The 14,820-nt window shown below is 48.7% G+C and overlaps 1 protein-coding gene across 1 annotated transcript; it reads right to left on the reverse strand.

The window, feature by feature from the left end:
• Window positions 1–1,961: 1,961 nt before the first annotated feature.
• On the reverse strand, window positions 1,962–3,023 carry LOC308186842 (small nuclear ribonucleoprotein E-like; the record flags this gene model as incomplete). Its single annotated transcript, XM_080609005.1, has 3 exons — window positions 1,962–2,017; window positions 2,640–2,718; window positions 2,925–3,023. Coding segments are annotated over 3 exons (234 nt in total), but the record flags the coding sequence as incomplete, so codon positions are not given.
• Window positions 3,024–14,820: the final 11,797 nt, after the last annotated feature.

A 14,820-nucleotide genomic window follows, 5' to 3' on the forward strand; every position in this document is an offset into this window, starting at 1 on the left:
GCCACAGTGGTGGTTCTGACGTGCTTTGAGAATCACCTATCCGCAGAATATCTCGGGTTTGTACACTCAAATAACGCAGTCTTTTCGAAATAAGGCCCAGAGCTCACACTCCGAGTGCAGCCTAACAGCACCAGAGGGCCGGTAGGCTAAACATTCCCATCCTGGCAACAGGACTGACCCGGGCAACAGTAAGCATCCCTTCTGCACTTTCATCGTGAACATCAGCATAAGGAAACAGAGACCTCCTCGATCCAAGGTTTAAGAAACAAACACCAAGGTCACCCAAGCGGGTTGTTTTCAGCAAACTAACAGAGAAATTAAGGTGACAACCGCGTGCATCCAGAGTTAGTCAGATCCCGAAGGCAGTTCCTTTGGGAAACGCAGGAGCAGCGCGCCAGATGACGGCTACCTTACAGCGCACCCCTCAGAGGCACTGCTACGAAAGGAAGGCAGAAGGTTGGAACTCAAAATAACTCGCAAGGCGCCCGTTAAGGGGGAAGCTTTAATTTCCTGAGCAGAACCTCCCCCCTGAAGGCAGCCCAGGGACTCTTTGCTTCCCTAGGGAGACGGCAGGGACGGGGCAGGGCGGTGGGACGGAGGGACAGAGGGCCAGACGGACGGACAGACAGCCAGATGGATGGATAGACGGCCAGACGGACGGCCAGATGGCCCAAAAGGCCTGAGCAAGGGCTGAGGAGCAGCAGGGTAGGGCAGGGCAAGTGAACGTCTGCTTTGACACTCCTGACGTATTACTTCTCGGAGCGGCAGAACTGCGCTGGGTAGGCCCCACAGCAAGACTCGTATTTCTGTCCTTCCCTTTCAGGAAAGGATCTCCCACTTTGAATTTATTAATTTTCACGATGATGATACACAAATGGAAGTTTTGAAAAACTGAATGCTGATTAACAGATTTGTAGCACAGCCTGTGCATCAAAATTCATTTCTCTCCATTCAGGTAATCTTAGTTTCTGAGTTACAGTTACAGTCAAAATTTTTCTTCTTTGTTTTTTTTTTTTTTCTTTTGTGATCAGAAAATGAGGGGACTGGTTGTCCCAAGTCAGCCAGGGAACTTATCTTTGGTCGATGCACCAAGCAACTCAGCTCTCTTGGGGAAACTTAAATAGAACAGACAGATCTCCAAACGGATAAAAAAAATAAATCAAATGATAAACACCCAACCGACACATCTGATACCCCAGCTTATTGAACAGCACATGGGTTTAATCTACAGGCTCTGTCCAAAGCAGCAAGAAGTGACAGATTTAATCCAAACCAGTTGCCCGCTCTCACTCTCTGATCTGGAGATGTTATTTGACAAGCATGCATAGCAGTAACACTTGTAAACGCTGGGTTACTGCACCACAGCCCCAAATCCCTCACAGGCCCACTAAGATACTCTTACCGATTGATCCACAATAAACACTCCCAAAAAGATTCTCAACAAGCTAAACCCTGTTTAGAAAGAATCTGAGGAACCTGTCACTGCGGCAACAAAGGGCTGCAATTGCATGCAAAATCTCCAACACCCTCCTTAGCACCCTGCTAGCTCAAGGACTGTGTGGGGCTTCCGTGCCCTGAACGAGTCCACCCTGGCCACATAATGCAGATGTAATGGTCAAGAAAGCACATAGCGTTATCGAAACTTATCAGATCCACAGCTAAACGAAAAGCCCACGCTTCTATATTTCTCCTCCTTCTCCATTCACGGAAGGAAGAGACTGAAAACAAGCAGATTAGTGGTTTACATTTACAGTTAATGTGAAAAATGTTTATTTGTGAAATACATCACGTATTGTTTCAAGCTACAAAAAACTCTCTCCCACAAAGGAAGGACTTTTGTCCTCAGCATGCAACCCCAGTTACTATCTACCCCAACTTCCTATCTACCAGCGGGCCGCGTTCCCCTGGCACTCAGTCACTCCGCAGCACGGCAGCCACCTTTGTTCTAAGGATGGCAAATTCTACTTAGAAACGCTCTGTGGAAGAGTGATGTTGTCCCCTTTTAACATGATCCGGCCTGCAGCAAAGAGAAGGGAAAGAGGGGATTAGAGAGAGCCCAGAATCCGAGAATAATCTCATGTTTTCAGAAAGTATTTTGTGTGGTTGAGCAGGGTTTTGCCCATCACGCAGAGTCCTGTTCCTGCCAGCTGCCCCACACTCACAAGTCCCACGCCAGCCACCGTCCCCGTTCCAGCAGCACGCTCTCCCTGCTGAAAACCCCAGCACTGGGCGCACATCGTTGCTTCTGTCCACCAGCAGGTGGTAAATAAACACTGCCGCTACCGTGGCTCCCGGCTTTGACTCAGAGATCACAGCAAGTGTGAGAATCGCCCAGGGCCACCGGCTTTAGATGCAGCTGAAAGGAGCTGTGACCAGACTCCTCCAGCCAGTGCAGGCCGCCTGGTATTACACGTTTCAAAGACCAGAACTGGCCTCAGGCAGGGACAGATTCTCCTTCATCCAGCAAAATCAGCAGCTCAAAACTCATCAGGGACAGAGATGTAGCCAGTAATTGCTCACGGAACTTCAACATCAAGGCTCGTCACATGGTTGGTACCTCTCAGTGCTGCTACCTAGAAGGCTCACCCGGGCAGGTTTCAGACCGCGCGTCACTCGGGTTGCACAGACACACGACATACCCAGCTGTTTCCTTGATTTTGTCTTGGAGTGAATCTCCTCTGCGTCGTCCAGCACCGAATTCATGTACTCGTCAAAGCCCTAGAAAGCAGCAACAGTGGCAATTAGTTCAGCAACAACACAAACCATCATCAGCTTTGCTGACCCAGGCTGGACAATGAAGACTAATTGTTAGAGAAGTACGAATTTTTTTTCCCTTGTGCTAGTTTTTCTTGACAAGAGAAAATAGGATTGTGAATGAGGGAAAACAAACTAACGACGTAACGCGGGGTCGTGCTGATACTCACGATGATGCAGCCTTCTATCCGCATGTTCACTTGCTCGTAAAGCCACTCCTGGATCCTCGACAGTGGCAACAGGCACGACTGCAACTGTCCTGGTTCCAGTTAGGACAGAGTTAATTTTTCCTCATAGTAGCTGGTAGGGTGCTATGTTTTGGATTAGGATGAGAAGAGCGCTGATAACATGCTGATGTTTTAATTGTTGCAGAGCAGTGTTTACACCAGGCCAAGGACTTTTCGGCTTCTCGCTCTGTCCTGCCAGCGAGCAGGCTGGGGGTGCAGCAGGAGCTGGGAGGGGACAGACCCAGGACAGCTGACCCAAACCGGCCAAAGGGGTATTCCATACCATCTGGCGTCATGCTAAACAATATATAGGGGTGGCTGGCCGGGGTGGGGGGCCGGGCTGCTCGGGGATAGGCTGGGCATCGGTCAGCGGGTGGTGAGCAATTGCATTGTGCATCACTTGTTTCTTACACATTATTATTATTAATACTATTATCATTATCACTATTATTATTATTGTTATTATTATTTTCCTGTCTTAATAAACTGTCTTTATCTCAACTCACCGGCTTCACTTTCCCGTTTCTCTCCCCCATCCCAGAGAGGGAGGGGGGAGGGTGAGCGAACGGCTGTGTGGTGTTTAGCTGCCAGCCGGGTTAAACCACAACAGCCCTTTTGGCGCCCAACGTGGGGCTCGAAGGGTTGAGATATCGACAGATTTGACCAGAGTGTGTTAAACTAAAATTGGTATAAGTACTGGACCTGCTTAATAGTTGCTAGTCACGATGTTGATTGCCTTAATCTCCAGTCTGCTGTACCTGTATTCCAAATTGAGTTTTATGGTGCGTTACTTTCTGTATGTGCTCCCTGTTGCACTGTTTATCCTTTCCGGGCCCTGGTTTAAGATTGTTATGGTACTGTGCGGTGTAGCAATGGCTTATGAAATGATGAAATATCTGGTCACGACTCTAACCTGGTATTTGTACTCAGCACTGACGTCGACTCTATACTTTGGAACCCATATCTCGGAAACTATTAGCAATTACACCTATTGCCTGTTTTCGTTAGGGAGCCAATCTGTGAAGGGGACAGGGGAAGACATGTTTCCCTACCTGTTCACTCTCCCTTTCTACTTCACCACCACCCTCTTATCCCCCGAGCTAGTTACGGTGGTTCTCCGAGATGTTGAATATCCTTGGGATACTCAGACCAGCCTGCTCTTGTTGTTATGTCTCCTGAATGCGCTTCAGGTTTTGTGGAGGGTTAAACAACTACTCAGGAATCTCATCCGGAGATCTCTCTTGAGGCGGGATAGTTGCGAGTGGCAGGGAGTGTGGGAGGATATGGGCAGGTTTCTAGAGCAGTGGTCACCTCCAGTGTTTTGGACATTCACCCCTGAACAACTGCAAAATCCTAAAAAGCTGGCAGAATGCTTGAAAAAAAGGTGTCATGACTCTGGCAGTTCCAAAGTGACACAAATCACTGTAGCGTGCTGGGGTCTGGCTTGTGCCTATCGAGCTGCAATTGATGCTACTAGCAACCTAGCTCCAGCTCCTGCAGCCGCTCCAGCTCCAGCTCCTGCAGCTGCTCCAGTTCCAGCTCCTGCAGCCGCTCCAGCTCCAGCTCCTGCAGCCGCTCCAGCTCCTGCAGCCGTTCCGGCTCCTGCAGCCGCTCCAGCTCCAGCTCCCACAGCCACTCCAGCCCCTGCAGCCGCTCCAGCTCCAGCTCCTGCAGCAGCTCCAGCTCCTGCAGCTGCTCCCACTCCTGTGGCTGGGTCAGAGAAACGAGCTGTAGCAGTGCAAGTTGACCCCGCAGAGGGTATTCCAACCCCTGTGGCAGACCCTGTGTCTGGGTCAGAGAAACGAGCTGTAGCAGTGCAAGTTGACCCCGCAGAGGGTATTCCAACCCCTGTGGCAGACCCTGTGTCTGGGTCAGAGAAACGAGCTGTAGCAGTGCAAGTTGCCCCTGTAGACAAGGTGAAAAAATGGTATAGAGGCTCAGGTCGTTTACAACGCAAACAGTCTTCTGCTAAGTCTGGGCATACTGAAGACGAGGCTGGGCCATCAAAGGTGCAGGAGACTGAAGATGAGGATGGGGATGTCGAAAAATCAACAGTAACTACCCGGACTCTATACCAGCGTGAGCTACGAGATGTGCGAAAAGATTTTGGTCGCTGTATAGGTGAGCAGCTTGTCACCTGGCTGCTCCGGTGCTGGGACACCGGAGCCAATTATGTGGAATTAGAGGGCAAGGAAGCCAGGCGGCTGGGATCCCTTGCTAGGGACGCATGCATTGACAAAGCAATTGGAGATGGAGCACGATCTCGCAGCCTCTGGAGGCGTCTCCTGTCAGCTGTGCAGGAAAGGTATCCCTTCAAGGAAGAACTTGTATGTCTACCAGGCAAATGGACCACCATGGAGAAGGGAATTCAGTACCTGAGGGAATTGGCCGTACGGGAAGTAATTTATAAGGACCTAGACGACGCACAAACATCCGCAGATCCAGATGCAGTCCGGTGCACACTACCCATGTGGCGGAAGTTTGTACGGAGTGCACCATCATCATATGCCAGCTCATTGGCAATACTAGCCTGGAAAACGGAGGAGAATCCCACAGTGAATGAAGTGACTAAAATACTCCGGCAGTACGAAGGAAATCTCTCCTCTTCCCTAAAGGCCTGTGTCTCAGCTGTGGAGAAACTCTCTGAAGAGGTCCACCAACTTAAAGAGAATTTATCTTCCCCTCCACCTGAACGAACCAGTGTCCACCAGCTAAAAGAGAATGCTTTAGAGAAACTTTCTGAAAAGATCCACCAACTTGAAGAAAGATTATCTTCCCCTTCACCTGAACGAACCAGTGTCCACCAGCTAAAAGAGAATGCTTTGGAGAAACTTTCTGAAAAGATCCACCAACTTGAAGAAAGATTATCTTCCCCTTCACCTGAACGAACCAGTGTCCACCAGCTAAAAGAGAATGCTTTGGAGAAACTTTCTGAAAAGATCCACCAACTTGAAGAAAGATTATCTTCCCCTTCACCTGAACGAACCAGTGTCCACCAGCTAAAAGAGAATACCTTGGAGAAACTTTCTGAAGAGATCCACCAACTTAAAGAGAGTTTATTTTCCTCCCCACCTGTACAAACCAGTGTCTCAGCTATTAGGGGTAAACGTTCATCTATGCAAGGAAGACAATATGGTGGGCACACACACCGCGCCACCCTGTTGTTTTACCTACGTGACCATGGAGAGGACATGAGAAAATGGGATGGAAAATCTACTGTGACCCTAGAGGCACGGGTACGTGAATTGCAAAGGAAAACAATTGGGAAAAAGGAGTTCTCTGAAAGGTTTGCTGCTCCAACTTCCAGCAGGCAGTCCTTTAAACACAGAAATGAAGATTCTGACCAGGACTAGAGGGGCCCTGCCTCCAGCCAGGGGGAGGAAAGGGACAATCGAGTTTATTGGACTGTGTGGATTCGATGGCCTGGCACGTCAGACGCACAGAAGTATAAGGCTTTGGTAGACACCGGTGCACAATGTACTCTAATGCCATCAAGCTATAAAGGGCCAGAGCCCATCTGTATTTATGGTGTGACGGGGGGATCCCAGCAGTTAACTGTATTGGAGGCTGAAGTGAGTCTAACCGGTAATGAGTGGCAAAAGCACCGTATTGTGACTGGCCCAGATGCTGCGTGCATCCTTGGCATAGACTATCTTAGAAGAGGATATTTCAAGGACCCAAAAGGGTTCCGCTGGGCTTTTGGCATAGCTGCTTTGGAGACAGAGGACATTAAACAGTTGTCTACCTTGCCTGGTCTCTCAGAGGACCCTTCTGTTGTGGGGTTGCTGAGGGTTGAAGAACAGCAAGTGCCGATCGCTACCACAACTGTGCACCGGCGGCAATATCGCACCAACCGAGACTCCCTGAGTCCCATCCATAAGCTAATTCGTCAACTGGAGAGCCAAGGAGTGATCAGCAAGACTCATTCACCTTTTAATAGTCCCATATGGCCAGTGCGAAAGTCTAATGGTGAGTGGAGACTAACAGTGGACTATCGTGGCCTGAACGAAGTCACGCCACCACTGAGTGCTGCAGTGCCGGACATGCTAGAACTCCAGTATGAACTGGAATCAAAGGCAGCCAAGTGGTATGCCACAATTGATATCGCTAATGCATTTTTCTCCATCCCTCTAGCAGCACAGTGCAGGCCACAGTTTGCTTTCACTTGGAGGGGAGTCCAATATACTTGGAATCGGCTGCCCCAGGGGTGGAAACACAGCCCTACCATTTGCCATGGACTGATCCAGTCTGCGCTGGAGCAGGGGGAAGCTCCTGAACACCTGCAGTACATCGATGACATCATTGTGTGGGGTGACACTGCAGAAGAAGTTTTCGAGAAAGGGAAGAAAATAGTCCAAATCCTTCTGAAGGCTGGTTTTGCCATAAAACAGAATAAAGTTAAAGGACCTGCACGAGAGATCCAGTTTTTAGGAATAAAATGGCAAGATGGACGCCGTCAAATCCCAATGGATGTGATCAACAAAATAACAGCTATGTCTCCACCAACTAGCAAAAAAGAAACACAAACTTTCCTAGGTGTCGTGGGGTTTTGGAGAATGCATATTCCAAATTACAGTCTGATTGTAAACCCGCTCTACCAAGTAACCCGTAAGAAGAATGCTTTTGAATGGGGCCCTGAGCAACGACAAGCCTTTGAACAAATTAAGCAGGAAATAGTTCATGCAGTAGCCCTCGGGCCAGTCCGAACAGGACCAGATGTAAAGAATGTGCTCTACACCGCAGCCGGAGAGAATGGTCCCACCTGGAGCCTCTGGCAGAAAGAACCTGGGGAAACTCGAGGTCGACCCCTGGGGTTTTGGAGTCGGGGATACAGAGGATCTGAAGCCCGCTATACTCCAACTGAAAAGGAGATATTGGCAGCATATGAAGGAGTTCGATCTGCTTCGGAAGTGGTCGGTACTGAAGCGCAGCTCCTCCTGGCACCCCGACTGCCGGTACTAGGCTGGATGTTCAAAGGAAGGGTCCCCTCTACGCATCATGCAACTGATGCTACATGGAGCAAGTGGGTTGCACTGATTACTCAGCGGGCTCGAATAGGAAACCCCAGTCGCCCAGGAATCTTGGAGGTGATTATGGACTGGCCAGAAGGCAAATACTTTGGGATATCACCAGAGGAGGAGGTGGTTCGTGCTGAAGAAGCCCCCCTGTACAACAAGCTACCAGAAAATGAGAAGAAATATGCCTTGTTCACTGACGGGTCCTGTCGTATTGTGGGAAAGCATCGGAGATGGAAAGCTGCTGTATGGAGTCCTACACGACGAGTTGCAGAAGCTGCTGAGGGAGAAGGTGAATCGAGTCAGTTTGCAGAAGTAAAAGCCATTCAGCTGGCTTTAGATATTGCTGAACGAGAAAAGTGGCCAGTTCTCTATCTCTATACTGATTCATGGATGGTAGCAAATGCCCTGTGGGGGTGGTTACAGCAATGGAAGCAGAACAACTGGCAGCGCAGGGGCAAGCCCATCTGGGCTGCGGCATTGTGGCAAGATATTGCTGCCCGGGTAGAGAACCTGGTTGTAAAGGTACGCCATGTAGATGCTCATGTGCCCAAGAATCGGGCTACTGAAGAACACCAAAACAACCAGCAGGTGGATCAGGCTGCTAAGATTGAAGTGGCTCAGGTGGACCTGGACTGGCAACATAAAGGTGAATTATTTATAGCCCGATGGGCCCATGACACCTCAGGCCATCAAGGTAGAGATGCAACCTACAGATGGGCTCGTGATCGAGGGGTGGACCTGACCATGGACACTACAGCACAGGTTATTCATGACTGTGAAACATGTGCTGCAATCAAGCAAGCCAAACGGTCAAAACCTCTTTGGTATGGAGGACGATGGCTGAAATATAAATATGGAGAGGCCTGGCAGATTGATTACATCACACTCCCTCAAACCCGCAACGGCAAGCGCCACGTACTTACAATGGTGGAAGCAACCACCGGATGGCTGGAAACATATCCTGTGCCCCATGCCACCGCCCGGAACACTATCCTGGGCCTTGAAAAGCAAGTCTTATGGCGACATGGCACCCCAGAGAGAATTGAGTCAGACAACGGGACTCATTTCCGAAACAACCTTATAGACACTTGGGCCAAAGAACATGGTATTGAGTGGGTGTATCACATCCCCTATCATGCACCAGCCTCTGGAAAAGTTGAACGATACAATGGACTGTTGAAGACTACACTGAAAGCAATGGGTGCTGGGACATTCAAAAATTGGGATACACATTTGGCAAAGGCCACCTGGTTAGTCAATACCAGGGGATCTGCCAACCGAGCTGGACCTGCCCAATCAAACCTGTTACGCACTGTAGAAGGGGATAAAGTTCCTGTAGTGCACGTAAGAAACATGCTGGGTAAAACAGTCTGGGCTACTCCTGCCTCAGGAAAAGGCAAACCCATTCGTGGAATTGCTTTTGCTCAGGGACCTGGATGCACTTGGTGGGTAATGCAAAAGAATGGGGAGGTCCGGTGTGTACCTCAAGGGGATTTGATACTGGGTGAGAATAGCCCATGAGTTGAATTGTAGTATGTTAATTATTATATAATAATGTATGTCATCACTACCATGATTGCTATATATCATAGATGAAAATGGTGATTAATTAGAATGTATTGGACAGAGTGTAACCTGAGCATGACATAAATGGTATGGAATAAGGGGTGGATATCTGTCCTGGTTCCAGTTAGGACAGAGTTAAGTAGCTCATAGTAGCTGGTAGGGTGCTATGTTTTGGATTAGGATGAGAAGAGCGCTGATAACATGCTGATGTTTTAATTGTTGCAGAGCAGTGTTTACACCAGGCCAAGGACTTTTCGGCTTCTTGCTCTGTCCTGCCAGCGAGCAGGCTGGGGGTGCAGCAGGAGCTGGGAGGGGACAGACCCAGGACAGCTGACCCAAACTGGCCAAAGGGGTATTCCATACCATCTGACGTCATGCTAAACAATATATAGGGGTGGCTGGCCGGGGTGGGGGGGCCGGCTGCTCGGGAATAGGCTGGGCATCGGTCAGCGGGTGGTGAGCAATTGCATTGTGCATCACTTGTTTTCTTACACATTATTATTGTTAATACTATTACCATTATCACTATTATTATTATTATTGTTATTATTATTTTCCTGTCTTAATAAACTGTCTTTATCTCAACTCACAGGCTTCACTTTCCCGTTTCTCTCCCCCATCCCAGAGAGGGAGGGGGGAGGGTGAGCGAACGGCTGTGTGGTGTTTAGCTGCCAGCCGGGTTAAACCACAACAGATTCCAAGACGCCTCATCACCCATCATAGAAGAACTCGTTGAATTCCACGACCACGCCCTAATCGTTGCCCTAGCTATCTGCAGCCTAGTTCTCTACCTTTTAGCCCACATACTAACAGAAAAACTCTCGTCCAATGCTGTAGACGCCCAAGAAGTAGAGCTGATCTGGACAATCCTACCTGCTATCGTCCTGGTACTCCTCGCCCTCCCATCCCTACAAATCCTCTACATAATGGACAAAATCGATGAACCAGACCTCACCCTAAAAGCCATCGGCCACCAATGATACTGAAGCTACGAATACACAGACTTCAAAGACCTATCATTCGACTCCTACATAGTGCCCACCCCAGACTTACCCAACGGCCACTTCCGACTGCTAGAAGTTGACCACCGCGTAGTTATCCCAATAGAATCCCCCATCCGCGTGATCATTACTGCAGGAGACGTACTCCACTCCTGAGCAGTCCCAACGCTCGGAGTTAAAACAGACGCAATCCCAGGCCGACTAAACCAAACTTCATTCATTACCACCCGGCCTGGGATTTTTTACGGACAATGCTCAGAAATTTGCGGGGCTAATCACAGCTACATACCCATTGTAGTAGAATCAACCCCACTCCCACATTTCGAGGCCTGATCGTCCCTTCTATCATCATCCTAATCATTAAGAAGCTATGCAACAGCACTAGCCTTTTAAGCTAGCCAAAGAGGGACTTCCCCCTCCTTAATGATATGCCACAGCTTAACCCCGCACCATGATTTTCAATCATAATTATAACCTGATTAACCCTAGCACTCCTCATCCAACCAAAACTACTAGCCTTCACCACAACCAACCCCCCATCAAATAAGACCTCCCTCACTACCAAACCCACACCATGATCCTGACCATGAACCTAAGCTTCTTTGACCAATTTTCCAACCCCAATCTATTCGGCATCCCCTTAATCCTACTATCCCTACTCTTCCCAGCCCTACTATTCCCGTCCCCAAACAACCGATGAATCAACAACCGCCTTTCTACTATCCAAACATGACTCCTTCACCTAATCACAAAACAACTAATAGTCCCACTCAACAAAAATGGCCACAAATGAGCCATAATATTTACATCCCTAATAATCATACTTCTTACAATCAACCTTCTAGGCCTCCTTCCATATACATTCACCCCAACCACCCAACTATCTATGAACATAGCCCTAGCCTTCCCACTATGGCTCGCCACACTACTAACAGGCCTACGAAACCAACCATCAGCCTCTTTAGCCCACCTATTACCCGAAGGTACCCCTACACCCCTAATCCCCGCACTAATCCTGATCGAAACAACCAGCCTACTAATCCGCCCCCTAGCCCTCGGAGTCCGCCTTACAGCCAACCTTACAGCAGGACACTTACTCATCCAACTCATCTCTACAGCCTCCATTGCATTAATACCCACCCTTCCTGCAGTATCCATCCTAACAATAATCATCCTACTACTCCTAACCATCCTAGAAGTAGCAGTAGCCATAATCCAGGCCTACGTCTTCGTGCTCCTTCTAAGCCTATACTTACAAGAAAACATCTAATGGCACACCAAGCACACTCATACCACATAGTTGACCCAAGCCCTTGACCAATCTTCGGGGCAGCTGCCGCCCTACTCACAACCTCAGGATTAATCATGTGATTCCACTACAACTCATCCATACTACTAACCCTAGGCCTCATCTCAATACTCCTAGTAATACTCCAATGATGACGAGACATTGTACGAGAAAGCACCTTCCAAGGCCATCACACTCCCACAGTCCAAAAAGGCCTACGATACGGCATAATCCTTTTCATCACATCCGAAGCATTCTTCTTCTTAGGGTTCTTCTGAGCGTTCTTCCACTCGAGCCTGGCCCCAACCCCAGAACTAGGAGGCCAATGACCCCCAACAGGAATTAAACCACTCAACCCGATAGAAGTCCCCCTACTAAACACAGCCATCCTACTAGCCTCAGGCGTTACCGTAACGTGAGCCCATCACAGCATCACAGAAGGAAACCGAAAACACGCCATCCACGCCCTAACCCTAACGATCCTCATGGGATTCTACTTCACAGCCCTACAAGCAATAGAATACCACGAAGCCCCATTCTCAATCGCCGATAGCGTCTACGGATCTACCTTCTTCGTTGCCACTGGATTCCACGGACTCCACGTAATCATCGGATCCTCCTTCCTGACCGTCTGCCTCTTCCGACTGATCAAGTTCCACTTTACATCAGACCACCACTTCGGATTCGAGGCAGCAGCCTGATACTGACACTTCGTAGACATCATCTGACTATTCCTCTACATAACCATCTACTGATGAGGATCTTGCTCTTCTAGTATATTAATTACAATTGACTTCCAATCTCTAGAATCTGGTATAAACCCAGAGGAGAGCAATGAACGCACTCATGTTCATATTCGCCCTATCATCAATCCTAAGCGCCGCCCTAACCGCATTAAACTTCTGACTCGCCCAAATAAACCCCGACTCAGAGAAACTCTCACCGTACGAATGTGGATTCGACCCACTTGGATCTGCTCGATTACCATTCTCAGTCCGATTCTTCCTCAGTAGCCATCCTGTTCATCCTATTCGACCTAGAAATCGCCCTCCTACTCCCCCTGCCATGAGCCGTCCAACTCCAATCCCCCCTAATGACCCTCACCTGAACTGTAGTGATCCTCCTTCTCCTAACACTCGGACTGGCCTACGAGTGAATTCAAGGGGGCCTAGAATGAGCAGAATAACAGAAAGTTAGTCTAACCAAAAAGATAGCTGGTTTCGACCCAGCAGATTACAGCCAACCCTGTAACTTTCTTATGTCGCCCCTACATTTAAGCTTCTACTCAGCCTTCATTTTCAGCGGACTAGGGCTAGCCTTCCACCGAACCCACCTAGTATCCGCCCTACTATGCCTTGAAAGCATAATATTATCGATATTCGTAGGCCTATCAATATGATCCATCGAAAACCAAGTCTCCTCATTCACCATGGTACCAATTCTCATGCTAACCTTCTCAGCGTGTGAGGCGGGCACAGGCCTGGCCATCCTAGTAGCCTCCACCCGCACACATGGCTCCGACCATCTACACAACCTAAACCTCCTGCAATGCTAAAAATCATCCTACCCACAATCATACTTCTTCCAACAGCCCTGCTGTCTCCACCAAAATTTCTATGGACTAACACCACCTTATACAGCCTCCTAATCGCTGCCCTAAGCCTACAGTGATTAATCCCAACCTACTACCCCTACAAATTTTTATCCAACTGAACAGGAATTGACCAAATCTCATCCCCCCTCCTAGTACTATCCTGCTGACTACTCCCACTCATAATCATAGCAAGCCAAAACCACCTGCAACAAGAACCCCTACAACGCAAACGAATCTTTATCTCAACCTTAGTCGCAGTCCAGCCATTCATCCTACTAGCCTTTTCCACCACAGAACTAGCACTATTTTACATCTCATTTGAAGCAACCCTCATTCCCACCCTAATCTTAATCACCCGATGGGGGAACCAACCAGAACGCCTAAGCGCTGGCATCTACCTGCTATTCTACACGCCAGTAAGCTCTCTACCCCTGCTAATCACAATCATACACCTATACGTGAAAATTGGCACCCTGCACCTGCCAACCCTACAACTAACCCACCCAACCCTATCCACCTCATGGACAGGAATACTATCAGGTCTAGCACTGCTCATAGCATTCATAGTAAAAGCCCCACTATACGGCCTACACCTCTGACTGCCAAAAGCCCACGTAGAAGCACCCATCGCAGGCTCAATACTCCTCGCCGCCCTACTACTAAAGCTAGGAGGATACGGAATTATACGAGTCACTCTATTTATGGGCCCACTGTCCAACCTCCTGCACTACCCCTTCCTAACCCTGGCCCTATGAGGCGCCCTAATGACTAGCTCAATCTGCCTACGACAGACAGACCTAAAATCACTAATCGCTTATTCATCCGTTAGCCACATAGGCCTAGTTATCGCCGCAGGAATAATCCAAACCCACTGATCATTCTCAGGGGCAATGATCCTAATAATTTCCCATGGACTAACTTCCTCCATACTATTCTGCCTAGCCAACACAAACTATGAACGTACGCACAGCCGAATTCTACTACTCACACGAGGCCTACAACCTCTCCTACCACTCATAGCTACCTGATGATTGCTGGCCAATCTAACAAACATAGCCTTACCCCCAACAACAAACCTCATAGCAGAGCTAACCATTATAATCACCTTATTCAACTGATCTGCCTTCACGATCATCCTAACAGGAATCGCAACCCTACTAACCGCCTCCTACACCTTATTCATACTACTAATGACCCAACGAGGCTCAATCCCCTCCCACATCACATCTATGCAAAACTCAACCACGCGAGAACACCTGCTCATAACACTCCACATTATCCCAATATTCCTCCTAATCCTCAAACCCGAACTGATCTCCGGAATCCCCTCATGCAAGTATAGTTTAAACCAAACATTAGACTGTGATTCTAA

The sequence above is a fragment of the Anser brachyrhynchus genome, assembly GCF_964034855.1.
Source record: "Anser brachyrhynchus genome assembly, contig: SCAFFOLD_93, whole genome shotgun sequence".
In the NCBI taxonomy this organism is placed as follows: domain Eukaryota; kingdom Metazoa; phylum Chordata; class Aves; order Anseriformes; family Anatidae; genus Anser; species Anser brachyrhynchus.